This window comes from Haemorhous mexicanus, chromosome 21 (assembly GCF_027477595.1).
Source record: "Haemorhous mexicanus isolate bHaeMex1 chromosome 21, bHaeMex1.pri, whole genome shotgun sequence".
In the NCBI taxonomy this organism is placed as follows: domain Eukaryota; kingdom Metazoa; phylum Chordata; class Aves; order Passeriformes; family Fringillidae; genus Haemorhous; species Haemorhous mexicanus.
This window is the reverse complement of record NC_082361.1, coordinates 10,566,539-10,588,225: the sequence shown is the minus strand read 5'-3', so window position 1 is coordinate 10,588,225 and position 21,687 is coordinate 10,566,539. Positions and strand designations below refer to the sequence as shown.

The window sequence follows — 21,687 nt, the reverse complement described above, 5'->3', positions numbered from 1 at the left end:
ACCCTCTGGGAGCCTTCCCCTTGGGACTGCCTCTCCTTCCCGGGGTAGAGCACCAGGAGAAGAGACCCCCAATCAGCACCATCCCAGGCTGAGACCCTCCAGCTTGTCTGAAGTGGCCACAACAGCCCAGCACTGACCCTCACAGAAGAGGAAAGCAGGACACAGTGCTCCACCAGAGGAGCTGTGTGTGCAGCTTGCCAGCAGAGCAAACACCATTTTGAAGGAGGGATGCTACTGAAATATCTGCCAAGAAAGCAGCAGTCTCTTGTTGCCAGTTGGTAGCTGAAGGATGCCCCAGCTGCTGCAGAGCTGCTCTGTGGCTGCTGTTTAAAGCAGTGTGTGGGGTGGTTGCTGGTGGTCAGGACGTGACCACTGATGCTCTTGCATCAATCCTAATGCCATGGTGGGGGCTTTCATGGGCTGGTTTCTAGGTTTGCAGCTGTCCACAGAGACCCCACCACAAGAGAAGTGATGCTCAGAAGATCTCCAAAGTGTCTGAAGCCGCACACAAACTTTGAGATGCACACATGGTACCCTGAGCAGCCTGAAGACTATGGATGTTTGTAAGGCCCCAACAGATTCCAAGAGGTTTAATAATTATTTTTACTATTAGTGATTAATACTGTGGCCGCTTCTGTGAATCCAGGGTGTGAAGAGGAGGCCCACCTTGCTGGTGCTGCACTGAGCAGGAGGAAGGAGTGGGGGGGGGGGATGCGCATGGGCCAGGGGGAGGCCAAGGGGCCAGGCCCAGAGAGACCACACTCTCTCTCCTCAGATGTGGTGACCTCCTTTCCCCTCACCACCAACTCCTTGCCTGCAGATCTGGAGTTGCTCAGCTGCCAGAAAAGAACACTCATGGAAAATGTACAACTCTCCTCAGTTATCTCCTGAGAGGAGGGAGAGAGGATGGGGCTCTGTAGCCACAAGCAAGGATATAGGAAATTCCAGATGTATTTCCCTATAGCTACACAGGGAAAATCTTTTTGGTTTTGAGGGTCAAACAGTAGACCAGGGCACAGGGAGGTGGTGGGATGTCCTTCAAAGCTGCCCTGAATGAGGTCCAGAGTGGCAAACTGGCCACTGTGCCAAACTGACTCAGAGTGACTCTGAGCCACGGGTCCTGTGGGCAAGTGGGGCTCCTTTTCATCAGAGTCCCCCTTTTCATCTGAGGCTGTGTCTTCCCCAGCCCCAGGTAGGCACAGCCCCATGGACTCCCCGGAGAAGTTCACATCTGGTTGGGGACCCCACAGCAGCACAGCTGTCAGAAACTCCTTCCCAGTCCTGCAGTGCTACTGGAGAATGAGTGGGAAGGGGGGGAGGGGGGAGGTCTGCAGCTCCCCAGGGACCTAGAGCTGCATTTCAGGGGTGAGAGGGTGCAAGGAAGACCCACTTCCTTCAGAAAACACCTTGTGTCCAAGGAAAACAGGATAGGACTGGCCCAGAAATAGAAATGACAGCTCCACAGAAGCCTTCCTCTCGCCAGTGCAGCCCAGCTGATGCCGGGCTTAAGAGAGCCCGAGGCATTCGGGGCTCAGAAGGAGCCCGAGCAGTCCCAGAGCTGGGACCCAGCCGCTGTCCCAGCCCTCCTTCCCGGGCCGGGCGGGTGCAGGGCCGGTGGGGCAGCTCCGGTGCCGAGGCTGGGGCTGCAGCAGGCGCCTCGTAATTGCGGTGACATTTAGCGTTTGCTGTGCTGGCTCCCCGGGAGAGCCCGGCGCTCGAAACCTGCCAGCGCTGCTCGCCTGGATGCCGTGGCCGGGCACAAACTGGGTCAGGGAGGAGGAGCGGCGGCGGCCGCCCGGGCCCTCGGGGTGCCCGGTGGGACACGGCGGTCCTGGCACGGGTGCCGCTGTGCCCGAAGTCCTGCTCCTCCTTCCCGTGCGCCGCCTCAGCTGGGACACAGCTCCGAGCAGCAGCCCAAACCCAGGCAGTGGTTTGTTTTCGCACTACAGTTTCAGCTTTTGCAGGAAAACTTCCCTGAGGGCAGTGGAGGGGACCCGCCGAGCCCTGCCTGGCTCCAGGTTGCTGCCACCTTTCTCTGGGCACAGCCCAAGGCTGTGGCTGTGCTCACAGGTGGTGCGATCCTGCTGTCCCCGTGTGACTGTCCTGGGGCTCCCGGCAGGACCTGAGGGCACACTGCACTGCCCCATCCTTGCTCTCAGCAGCTGGCAGCACCCCTGGCTCTCCTGCTGGCCCTTCTGCTCAGCTTGGGCAGCCCAGGGTCTTGTGTGGAGCAGCACGCCGCATTTCTGTGTCAGCTAGGTGAACGTGAGCGTTGAGCTGAGGGTTTTGTTTTCCTTGCGCGCCTGTAACCCTCCTGGGGGTTGTGTGGGTGTGCAGCTGGGAGCTGGCCCTGGGCACGGCTCCTGCTCTGGCAGAAGCTGTGGGGCCCTGGGGGCTGCCCAGCAGGAGCTGCTGCTGTTCTTGGAGCCCGGGAAGCTGAGCCAAGGCTTGGTCTGAGTGTGTGGTGGAGCTGCAGCGGGGGCAAGAGGGGGGGCTCATGGGCTTGGGGGCGGGAGGTTGGAACAGGGAGCGGGTCACCAACCTGCTTGAGCTGGTGAACTCCCCAGCGCTGCCGTGGGTGGGAGCCGGGAGTGTGGGACCTGTGGCAGAGGATCCCTGGGAGGGGCTGCATCCCACGGGGCAGGCATAGGGGCTGCACCAGCTCTTGGGGCTCTTCCCTGGGGCTGACAGCATCATCTGGCCTTAGGGTTTCATTGCCCTGATTTCTCCAATCCTCCAAGAGCCAGGGCCAATGTGCCTGGTGCCAGGATGCTGGGAGGCTGCCGAGGACCTCGAGGCCTGTCTTTCCCCTCTGCTCCCTCCAGAGAGGATTCCTTGCCCAGTGCCTTGGCTACAGGGAGACCTTTGGGCATAAGGGGGTTGCAGCAGCCTGGTGCTCCTGTGCAGGCCGTGGGGAGACAAGTGGAGCACTGTAGCCAGGGTGACATGGGGAGGTGAGGCCATTCCATGTAACAGAAACCACGGTTCCACCTGGGGAGGGGGACCCAGCATGTGCAGACTGCTGCAGGAGCTGTCGGGTGCCACTGGGACTCTGCTGTGTCCCCAGAACAGGACAGAGGTAACCAGAGAGACCTGGACCACCAGGAGCCATGTCCCTGTCTGCTGGAGGCCATGTCCCTGTCTGCTGGGGGCACGTGTGTGTTTGGGGGGGGAGCGGGAAGCTCTGAGCACACGGCTCAGTGTGCTCAGCTCAGAGCACCAGTGCCCTCCCCGTGCTCTGGAGCCGTCGTGCTCCCACGGATGGGGAAGAAGAGGCAGTTTTGGCTGCAGGCTCAAGGGCTCTGCTTTGAAGGTGCTGGCTCAAGGCTGAGGGCTGTCCCCCAGCAAGGCCCTCGGGGTCCCTGGGAACCCCCCACCTGCCCAGGCTCACCCAGCCCTGGCATCTGCAGGACCCTGATCTGCACACGGGGTTTGGGGCTGGCAGGGCTGCGGAGGAGGCTCTGCAGCAGCGCAGGGGCTGCCTGCCCGGCGGCTGCCTGCGTGCCAGCACGGAGCTGCCAGCCTGTGCCAGCCCGGCGTTCACATCCCTCCCTCGGCAGACGTAAATGGGAGCAGACGGCCCTGCTCGAGCGGTAAAGATCGAACGCCGGGAGCCCGGGGCTGCTGTCAGCGCGGACAGGGTGCTCTGAGCCACGCTGGGAGCAGCAGCCCCGGTGCTGGCCCTGCCCGGTGTTGCCCCTGCCAGGGTGCCGCGTTCCCGCATGGCTGCGGCACGGGGGTGCTGGCAGGAGGCTGCCCACGCTGCTGTGACCATTGCAGGGGCTGGCGTGGCGACGGGCAGAGGATCCGGGGCTTTGCCTGCCCTGGGTTTCCAGTCTGGGAGACGTGCGAGGCGCTGTCAGCACGCAGGAACAACTGGTCCTGCTCCTCTCGATGGGCTCTGCCGGCAGGGATGCTCCTGTGCCCAGCACCTCCCCAGGGATTGCACTCCGGCTTCTCCGTGCACTCAGGTGCAGAGGAGAAGGTGGCCCCGGAGCACGGCGCTGCCGGAAACTGTTGTGGAAAGGCCCCTCCGCTGCCCCAGCCTCGTCAGCGGGTGGAAACCTCAAACTTCGCCCGCCCGCCCCCGGCTCCGGCTGAGCTGGCGGCTGCGGGAGCATGAGGCTGGTGCCGCGGGGGCACGAGGGTCGTGGCTTGCAGGAAACAGTCTGGACGCTCCCCGCGCCCGGGGGGGCACCCGGTGCGGCTGGGGCACGATGGGCAGCACCACCCGGGAGATGCGAAGGAGCAGAGGCAGATGCCGGTGGCACTCCGGGAGCTGCAGGCTCGGCACAGCTTCCTCACCCTCCTCAAGTGCCAAATAGGATTGAAGAGAGCCTTGGGATTCCGCATGGATTTTGCACAGCTTGCCTGTTTCCCACCCAGGAAGGTGGCAGCCATCGCCCCTGCGTCCACGGCCCTGGCCCGGCGCTGGCCCCTTCCGTACAGCAGCGCTGCTGCCACCGCTGCGGAGCAGGAGGGATGAGGATTCGAGGTGCAGCTGGGGAGCAAGGAGAGGGCACGGCTAATTGGGATAATTGCTAAAACAGGCGAGGAGCGAGCGGGGAGGGAGGCGGTGAACAAGGAGCCGTTGTGCACAGGCGGCCCAGGCACGCTGCCCCGGCTCCAGCCGGCAGCGAGAGCCAAACAAACGGGGACTGTTTGGAGCGAGGGAGGACAAGCAGGCGGCAGGACAGAAACCAGACCTTCACTGGGAGAGAGCCAGAGCCAAGGGCTTAGCTGGGAGCTGGGTGCTGCGCAGGGTCTGCTGACTCCCCGTGTGGAGAGCAGCCCCAGATCCACGGCCAAGCCTTCAAAGGTGCAGGACCGTGCCATCCTTAATCCATCCCCGGGCCAGGGGCCCAAGGAGAGGATGGCAAAGTGCTGGGAATGCTCCAGGCCAGGAGATGAGTGACAGCCCTTCTGCCACAGCCACCCCCAGGACTGGAAACTTTAAATCATGGAAATATAGCAGGAAACCAGCCCTTGTCTTAAAAAAACCATCGGCAGGTGCAGTCACTGCACAAGGTCGTGGCACAGCGGAAGCTGCGGCATCGCCCACATGGCTGCTCAGGGTGGGAGCAGCAGCTGCCCCTGCCTCGGCTGCTCCCTCCGCAGGAAGGAGAAGTGACATTTGAGCAGGAAGAAACGTGGCTGCGCATGTGAGCTGCCCAACCCCGTGTCCCAACTGGGCTCTTCCAGCCCCTTTTCCAGGTGTCTGTGTGAGGTGTAGCCTCGGAAGACATGCTGGGCTGTTTGCTGCTGCCTGGTTCTGCACAGGGAGCTGCAGGATCTGCCCATGGACCCAGATCCCCATAGAATCCACCTGTCATGGGGCTGGGCTGAGCTTGGCAACGAGCGAATTGCCCTTCCTAAAGTCCCTGTGGGAAGGCACAAGGCCACCCAGCTGCCACTATCCCGTGGCACATTGTGGGGGAGAATGCACGAGCCCCAAGGGAAACACCTCTGTGCTGGCCAAAGGCTCTGCCTGAGCAGGATTTTGTTTATGAGAAGGACGGAGCAGAGGGGGAGATTTTGGCACTGCCAAGAGAAGTGCCCAGATCCATGTTGCCTCCTGCTTCCTTGTACATTCAGCAGCAGCTCCGTGCAGAGGCAGCCCCTGGCTCCTGCTCCGAAGCCTGTTGGGAACAGCGCACCCTCAGCCCCAAGGCTCTCGGCAGCAGGGAGGAGACGGGAAGGACTTGCTCCAGGCCAGGAAATCCTTGCTTTCTCCTCCAGCCGGGCCGCAGTGGGCAGCCACAATGCTCGCTTCCCCCGCGCCGCTGCCAAGCCCCGGCGTGACCCGGGGGCGGCCGGGCCGGGAGCCGCAGGGGAGAGGGACGGAGGGGGGCTGCGGGAGGGCGATAAGGAAACCGGCTCCCCTCTGGTTCCTGCAGCCCGGGGAAAGGCCGGCAGCGGCCAGGCGCCGGCCCACTCCTGTGATGTCGGCGCGGCCGTGCCAGCCTGGACAGCGGGTTATATATCCAACTCATCATCCCTGAGGAACGCCGCATCCCCCCGGCAAGGGGACAGCTTGGCACTAAGCTGGAGAGGCTTTGGGCTCTGCAGCATCCCCGCGCAGGTGTCTGACAGCAGCTCCGAGCAACCCCGGCTCACCGGGCACGGCGGACGTGCCTCTACAGCGTCCCTGTCACCGCGGACACCGGCAGGGGACGGTGCCCAGCGCCCGTCCGCGCGGCACGAGCACGTGTGGCCCAGCTGTGCATCCCTGTCGCCGGCCGTGAGCCCGCAGGGTGGCTGGGATGTCTCATCGGGAGAGCGGCCCCAGCAGGATGGCGCTGGCAGGGGACGCTGGGGCTCTGCGGAGCTGCCAGCCAGCCCGGGCCGCGCTGTGCTCACGGGGAGCAGCAGCAGCCACGGCAGAGCCTCCTTCTGCAGAGGAGCCTGAGCTGCTCCCGCACGGAGCTGCTGCCCGGGGCTGGTACGGGGAGCAGGGCCAGGACAGCCCGGTGTGCGCGCCCAGCTGCCGAGCCGAGGCACGGGGCACATTCTGGCCCCACAGGAAATCCCTCCCACCCAGCAGCTTTGGCAGGTCGCTTCCAGGCTCCATTTGGTCTTTAGAAGCTGCTGCCCCTCTTTGGGACGCACGGCTTCCCCTGAGAGGGAACCAGGAGCTCTGGGAACTCCGTGCATGCCCGGGCAGACAAGCAGGCAAGGTCTTTGCACGCGGCATGCTGAGCACAGCCCTGGGGACACAGGTTGGATTTTGTGCTGGAGTTTCCCACACCGGAGTGTTAGTGAGGGGCTGTGCTGCTCAAGGGCACAGAGCACCAAATCCTGCAGCTTCCAGGAGCCCCAAACCCCTCATCTCTGGCAGCTTTACCTCTGGATCCTGCTCTGTGCTCCCTGTAGTGCCCCTCAGACCTGCACCAATGGGATCCCCTCCATGGCACCCTCATACCCAGAGCCCTCCCTCACTGGGTGACAGCTTAGCCCTGGTGCTGGTGACATTGGTCCATGGGGTTCCCCTTTGGGATGCTCACCCCACGGGTGCCTCCCACTCCCTGTGATCTCTCCTTCTGTCTCCCCCGGGCCTCACTCTGATTTTAATGAGGAGGCAGCTGAGAATTAAGGTCAAAGCCTTGAAGAAGACCTCGCACGGCTGCGTTCCACGGTGGGATGTACCGGGGGGAATCATCCCCCATGTGTTTCACACAGCTTGAATTTGGGGGTTGCCCTCCCATCTCTGCACTGCCCCAAACCCTCCCTGTGTCCTTTTTTCACACCGCCCCCCTACGGGCTCTCCTGAGCTTCAGCGAAGCCTTCAGCGCCCCCAAGGTTTGGTGAGCGGCCACCATCTGCCCGGGGGGCTCACCTAACCTTCCCCTCATCGGGTGGCAGAACCTTTCGCTCAGGAAGCGTCGCCCTTCATCATCCTCCGGCACTGACGGGCTGCGCAGAGCATCACCACCATCCTGTGCCTGCGGTAGGCACTGCACCGCCCGGGAGCCCCAGGAACCGCTCACAAATGGGGCCGGTTCGGGAGTTCTTCATTCTGGTGCCTGGGAGAGCCCTGGGAAGAGCTGGAGCTGGGAAAGCTCCAGCGCTGGGATGCCACACCTGTCCCCAGCAAAAAGAGGCCCAGGAACAGGACGTGCCTGTGGCTTTCTGGTTGGTTTCTTTGTTTGGATGACTTTTTACAAAATAAATGTGCCCTTTGCTGTGTGTGAAGCACCAGCGAGCTAAGGCACCCCAGTTAGGGGAGGATTTGCAGAATTCCAGTAGCTAAGGGATCCCTGCAGTTACTGGAATCCTGCAAAAACTCCCAACAGCTTGTGCTGGTCACACAGGTCAGGGGCTTTGGGTGCCCTGCCGTAGCTTGCCATGGAATCCATGCAGTGGGATTGAGAATTCCTGAGCCAGCACTTTCCTCCTGGCTCATGTCCCACGGCTGGGGATGCTCCTGCCACTGCAGCACCTGCAGCCCCTGCTGGAACCAGCCCCCTGCCTGGGGCTGCCCTCTCATTTTCAGGCTCCTAGAGAGTTCACAAGCCAGTGCCATGGTTGCTTTTTCCCTCTCTCTCCTGGTTTTCCCAGGCTCCTCCTCAAACCACAGTTCCTCTGGAAGAAGTGTGGCATCTCTGAGAACCCCCCTCTCCATCACCCCCAGCACAGGACAACACCAGGGTAGGCATTGAGCTTTTGGTAGGTTTTTTCTGTTTATTTCTTTTCCCCCTGCAAACAATTGTAGGAAATTAGGCCGGTTTTAAGCTGCAGAGAGCCTCACATTAACTCAGCTCTTCCATCTACTCAAGGAGGGCACAGCCCTGCAGCACCTGCCAGCTCCCAGCTTGGGGAATCCCACATGGGACAACTCCAAACCACCAGCTTGAGTTTTGGGGCAGCAACTTTTCCACCTGAGGATTCTCCATCGTCTATAAATCCTTCTAGGATCAACATATGATTTCTGGATGTGGCCCTTGGAGCTCGATTTGGAGGATTTCTTGGCAAAAATGAAACGTTTGAACTCCAGGCTCCAGATTAGGGGTTGCTGCTCCTGGCTGGTGAAACCTCTCCTCATCTGGGGCTACCACGATCTGCCCTGTGGGGAATGAAGGTATCCAGGAAGTGCCTGCGAGATCGGAGCTGCCGCGGCTGGGTGCTGAGAGAGCCGAGAGACACCCCCGGCACGGAGGCACCGCAGATCCCGGCTGGCACAGCCCCGGGCAGCAGCGTGAGGGATGTCCCCACCCGAGGCTCTGTGAGGTGACCCTCATGTGGCAGCCCCTGGGAGACAGAAGGCGTTCAGGACACCGGGGCTGCAGGCTCTCAGGGTCCCCCGGAGCCGGGCTGTGCCTGACGTGCAGCCTCGCAGCTCCCTGCAAGCAGAGCTGCTCAGGAACAAGGCTGGGCATGGAAATCCGGGGCTAAAAGACAAACCCAGCCCGTCCTGCGGCTCTGCGAGGAAGGGGAAGGTTCTGCTGGAGAGAGCCACAGCGACATCCCCTGTGCAGGCAGGGACACGCCAGGAGGGACTGGGTGACCGCAGGACCCCTGGGTGGAGGATGGCTTTTTCTGTTCCTGCTTAGTCAGACAGATGAGTTTCTCTGTGGGGAAACAGCTCAGGATGGGGAAAATGGGCAGCAGCGAGGCCGGGTGAAGGGACAGGGGCTGCTGGTGGCTCCCCTCCAGGTGACGTTGCGGTGGCAGAAAAGCCCCGAGGGGTCTGTGCAGGAGTTCTGCAGCTTTCAAACCCGAGAGCTGCATGCTGTGGGGCTGATTTGTCCCAGCACAGAGAGCGCTCTGCTGCACCCCCACTGTCAGTCCTCGGAGGGGAAACTGAGGCACAGAAGTGCATGAGGCCACCCTCTCAATGCTAGAACCACATAGAGGAGGGTCAGCTTCTCCCCCAAAAGAATTCCAGGCCTCCATCTTCCTTTCCCTCCACCACCTGGAAGGTTGCTGAGTCTTCCTGCAGGGAACCCCCACGCTGGGAGCTGCCAGCCCAGCAGGCTCGGGGACAGAGAATCAGCCCCGAGCGAGGGCAGGAGCTGGGCATTGCAGCAGGTGCTGGCAGCTTCATCCAGGGGCAGTGCTGCCAGGGCAGGCAGGCTCCCCTCGCCCTCTGGAGCTCTCCTGCTGGTTCCATGAGTGCCAAGGGGCTGGCCTGGGCAGCCCCTGCTCCTCAGGACAGGGGAGAAATATTTTCTGTTGTCAGAAGAATGGCCAGAAGGAAGTGGCTTTTCCCTTTGCAAAGTGTGTGGGAAATGTAATTCACTGCCAGCAGGGTTCAGCTGCAATTTGAGGTGTTTGTCCCCAGCCTGTCCAGGAGGATGCTGTGCCATCATCCCTGAGGCTCAGGGGAGGGGCAGGTTCTGCACAGAACTGCTTGTGGGAAGGTGCTGAGGCTCTGCACAAGCCACTGTGGGGGCCTTGGGGATGGGAAGAGTGACAGTGGCTGAGCACATCACAGCAGGGTCCCATGGTAGGGATATGGATGGGACAGGGTGGAGGGTGCTGAATGTTTGCATCTTTTCTACTGTAGCACTTCTGGTGCCAGCAGCCCTCTGGCACAGGTGCCACCAATCCTCTCCTTGCCCTGGCACAGCCACATCCTCTCTCCATTCAGCCTCGAGTGTGTCACCATCCAGCGGTGCCCTGGAATCCCCCCAAAGCCACCCTGGAAAAGGCCCTGTTGGGGGGCACAAGGCCATGCCACAGCCAAGCTGTGCTGCAGGGATGGGGACCCCAGCAGAGCCCTGGTACTGGGGTCTCAGGGCTAGACAGGGCAGAGCCTGGCAGGGGCTGTGAGACCCTGGGCTGCAGGGCCCTGGGTGCCCATGGGGGCAGGCAGAGTCTGGCAGGGGGGCCTGGGAGCTGCCAGAGGGTGCAGAGCTGGTATGCCCTGCCTGGTGCTCAGGACATGGGCATGGTGCCCTCTGCCTAGTGCCTGGTGCTCGGGGTTTGCTGGTGACCACAGACCTTTGGAGTGTAGTGTCCCCCTCCCAGTCCTTGCCTGCTGCCCAGAACCAGAGTGGTGCCAGTGCTGGTGCCAGTGTCCAGAGCTCAGTGCCTGGTGCATGGCACACAGGGCTGCCGCTGCTGCCTAGGGGTGGCACGGGTGGCTGTGCTGTTGTCAGTGCCAGTCCTGGTGCATGGTGGCACTGCCTGCTGTGTGCTGCTCTCTGTGCACTGTGTGGTGCTGGTGCCCATACCGGTGCTGGTACCCACTGCTGGTGCCCAGTTCCTGGTACCAGTGGGTGGTGTTGGTTTGGTGCCTCGGTACTGGTGGCCTTGCCTGGTGCCCATGCCCCTGTGCAGTGCCAAGTGTCCCTGTCCAGCTGTGGTCCCAGTGCCTCCTGAGCAGTGTCCATGTCCACTGCCAAGTGCCCAGGGCCAAGTGCCCGCTGTCCAGTGCCCGGTTCCCTGTACCCGTTGTGCCGGTGTCCATAGGCTGGGCTGGTGGTTGGTGTTGGGGCTGGCCGGTGGGCGGGTGCTGGCTGCGGGGTGTTCCTGCCCCGCTCTCTCGGGGCCGGTCTGTCAGTCTGCGGGGCCGCTCCGTCTGTCTGTCTGTCTGTCGCTCGGGGCGGCGCCGCTCGGGGCGGTCCGTGCAGGAGGAAGCGCAGCCGGGGCAGAGCGGCTCCGCAGCGGCCGGAGCCGCGCGCTCGGTGAGTACCGGGGATCGCTGCCCCCACCGTGCCCGAGTCCTGCCTGCTCCCTGCCTGCTTCCCCTTGCACCTCTTCCCCTGCCTGCCCTCCTTCTTCCTCTGCGCCCCCCACCCCGATTCCCCATCTCCCACCGCCTGCACCGTCCCCAACCCCTATCCCAACTATCCTTGTCCTGTCCCATCTTCCCTCTGCCTTTCCACTCCCCTGCACCCCCTTTCCTCCCGCTCCTCTCCCCACTTCTTTCTGTCCTGCTCTGTGTCCCCCTAGAGATTCCCTACCCCACCCCACTGCCCTACCTGCACTCTTTGCCCCACTCAGAGTCCCCTCCTGCCCCACCCGTGCCCGGCACCCCCTGCACCCCCGCTCCTGCCTCCCCTCCCGGCTCTGGTGTGCCTTGTGGGGGTCCCTTTGTGCTGGCGGGAAGTGGGGAGCACAGCTCTGCTCTCACCTAGGGGGATCTGCCGGGGGTCCCTCCCCTGCTGTGAGAGCACCCCCCCCACCCGGGTTGACAGGGGCTCTGTCCCGCAGGGGTGGGCAGTGCCAGGCAGGCCACGCGTCTGACAAGGGGCAGGGACATGGATCGGGGAGTCACCGTGCAGAACCCCTACGCCAACGTCAACATCCCACGGGAGCAGTTCCAGCAAAGCTTCATCACTCGCTACCTGAGAGACGAGCCCACCGTCATCGCCAACCCCACGGCAGTGCCCGCCTACGGCACCGGCGGGCACACAGAGCTTGCCAATGGCTGCAACAGCCCCACCATCCCCACAGACAAGTCCTGGTCCCGTCCCTACAACCCCTACGCTAGCCTGAGGATGCCCAATGGGGACTCATCTGCCTCCTTCTACACTGTGACCCTGGACAAGACACCCAAGGGCCAGGAGCAGAGGGCTGGCAGGCAATGTGGCTGCTGCAGGTGGTGCTCCTGCTGCCCAAAGTGCTGCTGTGTCATCTCCTGAGGGCCCTCCCTGCACACACAGGATGTGTGACCATGGGATGGGGCCAGGTGACCCCACAGGGACATGGCTGCTGGCCTGGGCACCCCTGGCAGAGCTGGCACTGGCTGGACTGACATCGCTTTTTACTTGTGAACTCTGCAGCCAGATGTGCTGGTGATGAGCACCTGCCAGGTGGGCCCTGAGGACGATGAGTGCCCAGACAGGCGTCACCAAGAAGTGACTGCACTGGAGACAGGGCAGCACTGAGCCTGTGATCCTGCACCAAGCCCCTGCCAGTGTCTCTGTGCTGGGAACTCCACCCTGGGAAGGGGCAGGCAGTGCCCACCTGCTCGTGGCTGGGTTTGGATGCTGGCAGCCCTGTGTGCGTGGCAGAGGAGGAGAGGACATCATCATCACTGGCTTGGAGCAGCGGAGAGGAGTCAGGGACAAGCCTCCAGCTGGCACAGGGACCCACCTGCCCAGTAGTGAGTGTCCCTCCTCCCACAGCATCACGGGGCTGCTGCCAGATATCTGCACCAAACTCCATCTGGATCCTGCTCCTCCTCGCCACATTGCCCATGGGGCAGAGTGATGGAAACAGGAAAGACAGACAGCCAAAGCATGGCAGAGTGCTGGGCCATGCTCCAGGGCAGCACCTGATGGCACAGCATGGATGTGGGTATTAACATCCCGGTGCCAGGAAACCCCCAGCCCCATTCTGTTCCTGCTGCCAGGCTTGTGGGGTGCTGGGCACAACCTCTTGTCCCATCTGCATCCCAGGGACGGGTCCAGCCCAGAGGGCTGGCCCAGCTCCAGCAGTGCAGCAGCACTTGGGCACCTTGCTGGGGAGGCAGAGGCCCGGCATTGGCCTTTTGCAGCTCCCAGGCCTTGGAGGAGGGTGGGAGGAGCCGCTGGCTCTTCCCCGTGTGCTGGAGCTCCTCCAGGCTGGGCTTTCAGCTGGGGCTGCTGCCATCGACCTGGAACGAGCCCGCTGTTGTGCTGACGTCCCTCCCTGGTGCTGGCAGCCCTCCCTGTTGCTGCTGTCCCAGCGCAGCTGCTGCTCCCTGGCCGCTGCAGGACTGCCTGCTCTGCAGGACCGGGGCTTGGGAGGAGGGACTGTGTTTGCAGATGACTTCAGGCTGCTGCAAATAAAATTACAGCCTTCTCCTGCCCTGCCAAGGTGTGCCTCTTCCCTCCACCCAGGCTTTTCTGGGATTCCCGTGTCACTTCTTGCTTTTTCTGGTGGGTGTGTAAGGGCAGCTCCAAAGCCTCCAAACCAGGCTTAACTGTTGCCCTGCTGACTCACAGCAGCAGCAGCTCACACTGAGCTCTTTGGCTGCTGCCTGGTGCCCCACTGCCAGCCCGGGTCCAGCAGTGCCAGCCCGGGTCCAGCAGTGGCCAGGCATTCCCAGTACAGGCTGCTCCTGCCTGTCTGGGACACTGGCTGGTGCTCAGCCCAGCCCTGCCAAGCTGGATGACTGTCCTGTCTGGAAAGACTTTGTGAGTCTTTGGGAGAGGCTGAGGAAGTGCCTGGCAAAGGGGAGTTCCTGTGTGGGCAGCTGGGTGGGCTCCAGGACACTGCCCAGGCTATGGCTGTGACCCCCTGGGAGTCCCTCAGCACTGGGAGCCCACCATGGCTTGGAATCCCCACTGCTTGGAGCCCAGCTGCACCGAGGCCCCACGAGCACTGGGTGCCAGCAATGCTGGGGTGCCACCACACAGATCCCACAGAAAGCCTACAGTGCCTGGGAGCCCACCCCAGGGGCCTGCCATGGCCTGGGAGCCCATCACCCCTGCAATCCCACCCCCATTCCGGGATATTCTGGGCTGGGGTGGCCGTGGCCTGGCAGAGCTTTGCCCCCCCTGCCTGGCACACACACCCCCCCCCACCCAGAGCGGTGGGACCGGGGGTGTGCGGCTGGCAGGGGCACAGCCGCACGGTGCCCTCCCTGCACAAGGAGCTCCCTTGTTCTCCCTGCCCAGAGTGCAGTGGGGACGAGCAGATCCACCCCTTGTTTGCTTTCGTGTAGCCAGCCCTGCCCCGTGCGTGTGGCGGGCAGGGGACACGGCAGGGCCGGAGCCCGCGGGCGGGGCTGCCCGGGCTCTGCGGGACACGCAGGGCCCAGGCACGGAAAGGTGTCCCCAGGGTGTGCAGTGCCTGGCACAGCCCGGGCACGGAAAGGTGTCCCCAGGGTGTGCGGTGCCTGGCACAGCCCGGGCACGGAAAGGTGTCCCCAGGGTGTGCGGTGCCTGGCACAGCCCGGGGCCACAGCAGCCGGTACGAGCGGGCCGGGGCTCGGCGGGACGGGGCAGGGCAGGGCAGGCGCCACATCTGCCGTGTGTCACCGCTGCCCTTGGCTCTGCCCAGCCCCGGGGCGATGGCATAAGCGGCGATAGCGGCCGGCAGTGCCTGCAGACCGGCGGGCAATGATTCAGCTGGAGAAGCGGGAGGGGTGGGCAGGGGAGGGTGAGGCTGCTGTCCCAGACCTGGCAGGGCTCTGATGAGCCGGGCAGCTGCGTGCAGAGTCCCATGGGCGCTCCCCGGCTGTGTCCACCCTCCCAAGGTGCCCGGGGGTGCCCAGGGTTGTGCTGGGTGAGTGCCACCTCCTGCCGCTGGGGCGTCGGTGGCGGCGCAGGGCTCTGGCTCATCCCCATCAGACCTTTGCTCTCCCTGAGGGAGCCGCTCCCTATCGCGGGGCCGAAGGTCCCTGCAAGCCCGCGGATGATCCTGGGAACAGGGAAACACGTTTCCCATGCACGTGTGTCGCTGCTGATTGCAGAACTGCCTTCCCTGAAGGGAGACCTTATTGCTTCACACAGCTCCCCGGAAGGAACTGTCGGGAGGTGAAGGTTGGTCTCTTTTCCCGAGTAACAAGTGACAGAACAAGAAGAAACAGCCTCAGGTTGTGCCAGGGAATACACTGGCTGTTTGGAAAAAACATTTCACTGAAAGGGCTGTAAAGCCCTGGCACAGGCTGCCCAGGGCCGTGGTGGAGTCACCATCCCTGGAAGTGTTAAAAAAATGCGTGGATGTGGCACTTGGGGACATAGGTTAGTGGTGAAGGTGGTGCTGCTGGGTTGATATTCGACTTAATGATTTTAAAGATATTTTCCAACCTTAATGGTTCTGTGATTCCCTATTCCTGGATCCAGGTGGGCTTTTGGCAGGGCTGGTGGTGCCCTTGGTGTCAGCATGGCAGATGCAGCTCCTGTCACCGAGGGCTCTCTTGCCCCAAACCCTGCCTGTGCTGAGCTGAGGTGCCCAGCAAAGGCAGCTAGGCACAGCCCCTCAGTGGGACAGAGCTCTGCTGGCATCAGGGAGGGACATGAGGGCTGATGGGCAGGGGCTGGGAGCGGCTAGAGTCGGGCAGGAGGGCAGGCAGGATGTGTGTGTGTGTGTGTGTGTGTGTGTGTGTGTGTGCGTGCGCGTGTGTGTGTGTATGTGTTTGGGTGTGTGTGGGTGTGGGTGTTTGGGTGCGTGTTTGTGTGTGGGTGTGGGTGTGTGTGTGTGGGTATTGGTGTGGGTGTGTGTGGGTGTGAGTGTGTGTGGGGGGGGGTGTGTGGGTGCGGGTGTGGGGTTGTGGGTGTGGGTGTGTGGGTGTGGGTGTGTATTTGGAGCAGGAGAGGCAGCTCTAGGGGTCACTGCCTCTGAGCAGTGCCAGGGGCACCCCCGGCTGTGCACAGAGCCAAGCCCACCCCCTCACCCATTGAAGTTTTTTGGCAGAGCACCCTGTGAGACTGCAGCATTCCTGTCCCTGTGGCAGGTGAGCCAGGCCAGCGCTGTGTGTCGGGTGGCAGAAGGACAGGTTGGGACAGCCCCAGCCCTGGCGTGGCCCTGGAGGAGCACGCTGAGCCCACCAGGAGCCAGCTCTACCCTGGCTGCCGGCACCCAGGGGCTGCACCCCAGCACAGGCAGGCTTGGTGGTACCCCAGCACACCAGGGCACAGCTGGAATCCCACACAGCTGGATACTGATCCACCCAGGGCACACAGCCCTTGTTCCAATGAGTTTGACCAAAACCGATTTCCCTGGGACAGCCCTGTCCCAAACTGGCCCCACGGCCTGTGTCTGCCACTAGCCTGGCAATGGGAAGGCAAAACCCTGCCATGGGGTGCCACCCCCTGCCTGGGCACCCACGGCACACGCAGCCGGTGCCAGGGCTGGGTCAGGCTCGTGGGTTGGGATATGCACCCCAGAGGTGCTGTGCTGCTGGAGCTGCTTCCTCGCTCGCAGGCACCGCCGTCAGGAGCTGAGCCCTTCTGCAGAGCCCAGTGACCCCATGGGGATCTTCATTTCCAAAATGCCCAGATCTTTCTCTGAGGAGTACTGGGAATGTGGCCGAGGGCTGCTGGTGAGGCGGCTGCGCTGCCTGTCTCCGTGCCCTCTCCTGCCGGCAGTGGGAGCTGCTGCCCGCGGGAACGCTGCCTGTCCCGGCTGTCCTGGCCCTCCGGCCCTGCCTCCAGGATGGGCTCTCCTCCTCCAGGATCCTGGGCTCGGGACCTGTCCCCCTACCGCTCTCCCCTCTTCAGTCTGCAGCTCCCTCCATGCCGGGCTCGGGCTTTGCTGCTGGAGGCCGGGCAGCTGTGGGGACAGAGCCTGGCACCTCCCTGGCATTGTCACCTCCTCTGGGTCATGCAACTTGCAGGTGTCCCTGTGGGGTGCCAGGGTGTCCCCAGCCTGACGCTGAGCATTGGTAACTCAGCTCTCAGAGCCTGCAGCCCCACAGGGAAGGGCAGGGCAGGGCAGAGCCACCCCCAGGCTCCAGGTGGGAACACACCCCACGTGTGGGCACTGCCAGCCCAGACAGGGCCAGAGCCCCGGTGAACCTGCAGCAGTGCCAGCCCTGCCACCCACCATGCCCCCTGCTCCTGTCACAGCTGTCCCCACAGCCCAGAGCACCTGGGGATGCTGCAGTGCCAGGGGGTCTCTGCTGGCCGAGTCTGCCTGGATGTTCTTGGCTCTGAAGGGTGGCCCAGGATGTGGAAGACTCTTTTGCTGCTGCCCAGGTCCAGACAACATCCAAGTTCTCTGCCCAGGGTGGAGCCCAGAGCTCCTTGGCTTCCCAGGGACGGTTCCTTCTGTCAGTGAAGCTCAGGCTGATGGTTAATGACCCTTCCTGGGCTTACGTTTCATAGGTCTTTGTTACCCAGGTGCTTGTAACCCAATCTCCCCGGCTTGGCTTCCCTGCAGCAGATCCAATAGCAGCTGTCCCTGAAAGGTAAGCCCCTGACCACTACCGGCCACTGGCAGCCGCAGGGACCTGGCTGGCAGCTCAGCCCCCCGATGCTCCCCACAGGACTGCCACAGCCCCAGGGACAGCACAGCCCTTCTGCAACCAACCCCGAGGCCCTGGGAAGCATCTCAGGACAGGTAGGGATGGGGGAATTGGGAGGAGGGGAGAGAGGGGCACCAATGTGCGCCAAAACACTTGAGGTCACCTGAGGAGAAGGAACAGAGTCTTGGTGGCCTCCAGGAGAAGTTTGCAAATATACTGGTGTGTACCAGACTCCACCTGAGATGAGGCTGGATTCCCTCACACCCCTCTCCACGAGCCTTTGTGCCACCCCCAGTGCCAGCTCAGCCCGGGGCTGGGGAGGGTGGGGCTGTGCCCCTGCCTGGTCTCCAAGTGCTGCTCCCCGGGCCACCCAGCCACCTTACTCCTGCTCAGCCCCTGCTCCCCCACTCCCAGACTGCACCCTGAGCAGGCTGCTGAGATCTAGCCAGCCCGTGTTCCCTGCAGAGCTCCCGGTGTGGCACTGGGACATCCCACGGATGTAGCGGCAGTGCCACTGCAGCGGCAGCATCCTGCTCTCCCAGGCAGGGCTGGGCAGGGATGGCGGGCAGCGGGCAGGGGTGATGGGCGGGGATCCCGCTGCTCCCACCACACGGACCGGTCCCCACCTCCCCCACGTGTCGGGGGCACTCGGAGATGACATCTCACCGCCGTGCCCCCTCCCCAGCCGGGCCCTGACAGCTCCTCTCGCCCCCTCCCCAGCATGTCCCAGGCCGGTGGCAGCCCCCGGGCAGAGGACTCGGGGCCGCGTGTCGGGGCGCACTTGCGCACCCCCAGCCGGGGCAGCCAGCGCGTCGAGTGCATCATCTGCTACTCCTCCTACGACCTGGGCGTGCGGCTGCCGCGGCGCCTCTACTGCGGTCACACCTTCTGCCAGGCGTGCCTGAAGCGCCTGGACGGGGTCAGCAACGAGCAGCGCTGGATCCCGTGCCCGCAGTGCCGCCAGAACACGCCCACGCCGCGCGGAGGGGTCACCATGCTCGACCTGGACCTGGCCACCTTCCTGGCCGTCAAGGCTGACAAGGAGCAGCCGCGGGGCGCCGGCAGGAGCCCGGCCGCGCTGCCCGCCAAGGGCCCGGGCAAGGAGCCGGCGGTGACCCAGCAGCCGGCGGGGCTGTGCCCGGAGCCGGGGCCTCCGGCGCTGCTGCCCCGGCGCGGCTGCTGCCGGCTGTGCCTGTGCTGCGGCGTCACCGCGGCCTTCGAGAGCTGAGCCGGGGGCCGCCCTGGGGCTGCTTCTGGGACCTTTCCCGTGCCTCAGACCCACTGTGGACCGCAGTGCTGGGCTGTGCCGGCAGCCTAGGAAGGGCTTCAGCCTGGGCGGGGCTTTCCTGTCCATCCTGTCCGGATTTGGGGTGCAGCAGCAGAGCATCAGGATGCTACCACCCCCTCATCCTGCCCATCTGCCCTGCTGATGACTCAGAAGTCTGGTCCAGTCATCACACCCTGAGCACAGCCTGGCTCATGCTTTGTTCCCCTGAGCATGTGGCTCTTCAGCAAGGACAGTGGCACCGAGCACCGCCTGACAGGGGACAGGGGCCTGGCACAGTGATGCCATGGGGTGTGTCCAGCACCCTGAGAGCTCCAGGTCTGTTAAAGATGCTTTGGTCCCAGTGGGCTGCACATCCTGGTCCTGTTTGCTGGCAATCCTGGCCCAGGGCAAGCCCTGCCTGTGGCAGGTGGGGGAGAAGTGACCTGCCCTGCTGGGTTGCTGTGCTGGAAGTGTTTGCTCTGCTGGCCATCTGCATGAAAAATTTTGGCATTGGGATAGTAGGATGGTTGAAATCGAGGTTGACAGAGTTGTTAGGAAACCTTGGATGTTGCTCTGCTGTGGGAGGAGAGCTGAGCTCAAGAAGCTCCTGCTTGGCCTCGTGCTCTGTGGCTCATGCCAGGTTTGGCTTTTCCTGCCTGACCCTTTCCTCACATACACACACAAACCCTGCTGCTGTTTTTCCAGTTGTGCCCTGCTGCCTGCATGGCTTTCCCTGCTTTCCCTGCCTGACTCCACACCAGGGTGCAAGGACAAGAGCCCAGGCAGCTGGTCTGAGTTAACAGGGGCCAAACTGGAAGCGCTGGGCTGCACAGGGTGATACTGAAACAGCTCTTGGCCAGGGCTTGGTGTTGCCTGGGCAGCTTTTACAGTTCTTCAGGGATCATTTTCTGCATCTGTTTTCCATGTGGTTTATGAGTTCTTGCAAAACCCCAACACCAGGAACCCACTCAGGGCTCAGCAAGGGACCCCAGCCTGTGCCTCCCTGGGGCTGGCAGGGACCTTGTGTCTCCTGGGCAGTCCTGATGCTTTGATATTCCCTGTGCTGGGGCCAGGGCTGCAGCCAGAGGATTCCATCAGCTGTGGACAGCACCCACCCCTGCACAGAGAGGGTGGGTGCTGCCACTTGGTGTCACCCGCCATAAAACAGTCCCAGCTGAGAAGTTCCCAGAAGAACAAACCTGGGGTGCCCCAGGGCAGATGGTTCAGAAATTCCATGTGAGTCCTGCCTTGGACCTTTAATTACATGTGAATGTGCGAGAAATTAAAGCCTTCAAGGAATGGATAAGAGCTATCACTGAGTGCTAATGCACTTCCCCCTCTATCTCCATTTCTCCCTAAAGACTCAACAGTGGGCGCTGGAAAGAGTGCAGGAAGGGCCCATCTCTCCCTGCAGAGGGGCCAGCAGCTCTGTGCTCAGGCCAGCACCTTTGGGTCCCGCAGTGCTGTGTGACCAAACCCATGGCTGTCTGTCCCACACCCCATGGCCCTGCTTCCTTGCCTGCCCCCAGCACCAGAGCCACTCCGGGGGGCTTGGCCCTTGCTTCCTTCCTCCGTGGATGTCCCCCTGCTCCCAGCCAGCCCCTGAAGGAGGGGATCATCCCTTCCATCACTCTGGGAACACTTTTGGCACACTGGCTGCACACCCTGATTTGGCCCTTGGGAAGAGCAGGGGCCAGTGCTCAGTGCTGTGCCCTGGGGGCTCCTCCCCTGGCACAGGCTCCCGAGCTGGCTTGGCAGAGCAGCTGCTCAGAGCAGCCTGTCCTGCCACATTCCATGTGGAGCCCAGAACCTCAGGTAGGGCCATCATGGAGGGGGAGCAGGGCACCAGTGGGCCCTGCTCTGGCTGGAGACAGGGGCCTGGACTCCTCCTGCGTGGTTCTGGGTCCCCATGCTCCAGGAACGGGCAGTGCCAGGGACCCCAGCACTGGCAGCAGGTGGAAAAGGGCAGTGGTGGCACTGCTGGGGTTCAGAACCCCACATGTCCCCAATCTGCCACGGCAACAGGGTGCAGCCAGTGGGTGGAGAACACGAGTAGAGCCAGCCACGAGCATGGGATGATGTCTGGCCATGTCCCTGGCAGGGACAGCTCTCCTGCCACATGCCATCAGGGTGACAGAAAGGGGCTTCCAGAGGAGCTGAGTTTTCAGGCTTTTCAGCCTCCTGGGCTCTTTCTGCACAAAAGATGCAAATGACCTTGCTTTTAATAGTGGCTTGAGTTATTTTTGGCATGAATGCTGCACTTCTCACCTGATTCCAGATGGATGCAGGGAGTGGGCAATGAAGGTCCTGGGGAGGAAGAGCATTTTGGGACAGGAGTACCTCAAAATTCAGGTCTCCATATAGCCTGTGGCTGTGGATGGGACGAGCTAGGGCAGCAGTTTCACGTGGCAGTGGGTTTGTGCCCTTGCCCTGGGGCTGGGCTGGGCTGGAGGATTCCTCAGAATTATTTCCAGATGGGGATTAATGCAGCAAAGCGAGTTTGCTGCAGGATAGATAAACAAACCAAAGCTCCTCGGGATGCTATTAATAAACCCTCTGCCTGCTGCTTCTGTCCCTGATTTGGGAACATCCTGGCCTTGGCCTGGGGTGCAACTGTGCCCTGCTTTGCTGGGCATCCAGCCCCTTGGCAATGGGGCAGAGGGACAGGGATTCCTCTGGGACCATGGCCACTGGGGTCCTGATGGGTGTGAGTGGAAACAGTGTCTCTGCTCTGGGCCCCCCCTCTGGCTGTCAGTGGGATGAGGTGCTGCCAGCCATGTCCCTTGGTTGCCCAGTCCCCACTGAGCTCTGCCAAGGGCAGTGGCACTGAGAGGTGACAGCAGCCCAGCCTTCAGCAGCCAGGCTTTGGGTGGCTTTGGAGCAGAGTGGGTGTAAACAGGGTGGAGGCAGACTTTGAGCCCTATGGAACTGGCACTGCCATGCTGGGGGGAGGGCAAACCAGTTTTGGGTGGCTGCAGCCCAGCAAGGTCACCTTTGCTATGCTTCTCACTGGGGGCTCTTGCGTCACCCTGCGTGTGCACATGGGCATGTTCCACTTCTGGGAAGGAGGAAGGTG

The 21,687-nt window shown here is 62.7% G+C and overlaps 2 protein-coding genes across 2 annotated transcripts; both read left to right on the top strand.

Annotated features, from left to right (window-relative positions):
* Positions 1-10,591: 10,591 nt before the first annotated feature.
* Positions 10,592-13,239, top strand: CYSRT1 (cysteine rich tail 1). Its single transcript, XM_059865182.1, has 2 exons — positions 10,592-11,129; positions 11,659-13,239. Exons 1-2 carry the CDS (start codon positions 10,769-10,771, stop codon positions 12,087-12,089), a joined length of 792 nt encoding a protein of 263 aa, XP_059721165.1. The 5' UTR covers positions 10,592-10,768; the 3' UTR covers positions 12,090-13,239.
* A 4,826-nt stretch (positions 13,240-18,065) lies between these two features.
* RNF224 (ring finger protein 224) lies at positions 18,066-18,572 on the top strand. The gene has a single exon (XM_059864830.1). It carries the CDS (start codon positions 18,066-18,068, stop codon positions 18,570-18,572), a length of 507 nt encoding a protein of 168 aa, XP_059720813.1.
* Positions 18,573-21,687: the final 3,115 nt, after the last annotated feature.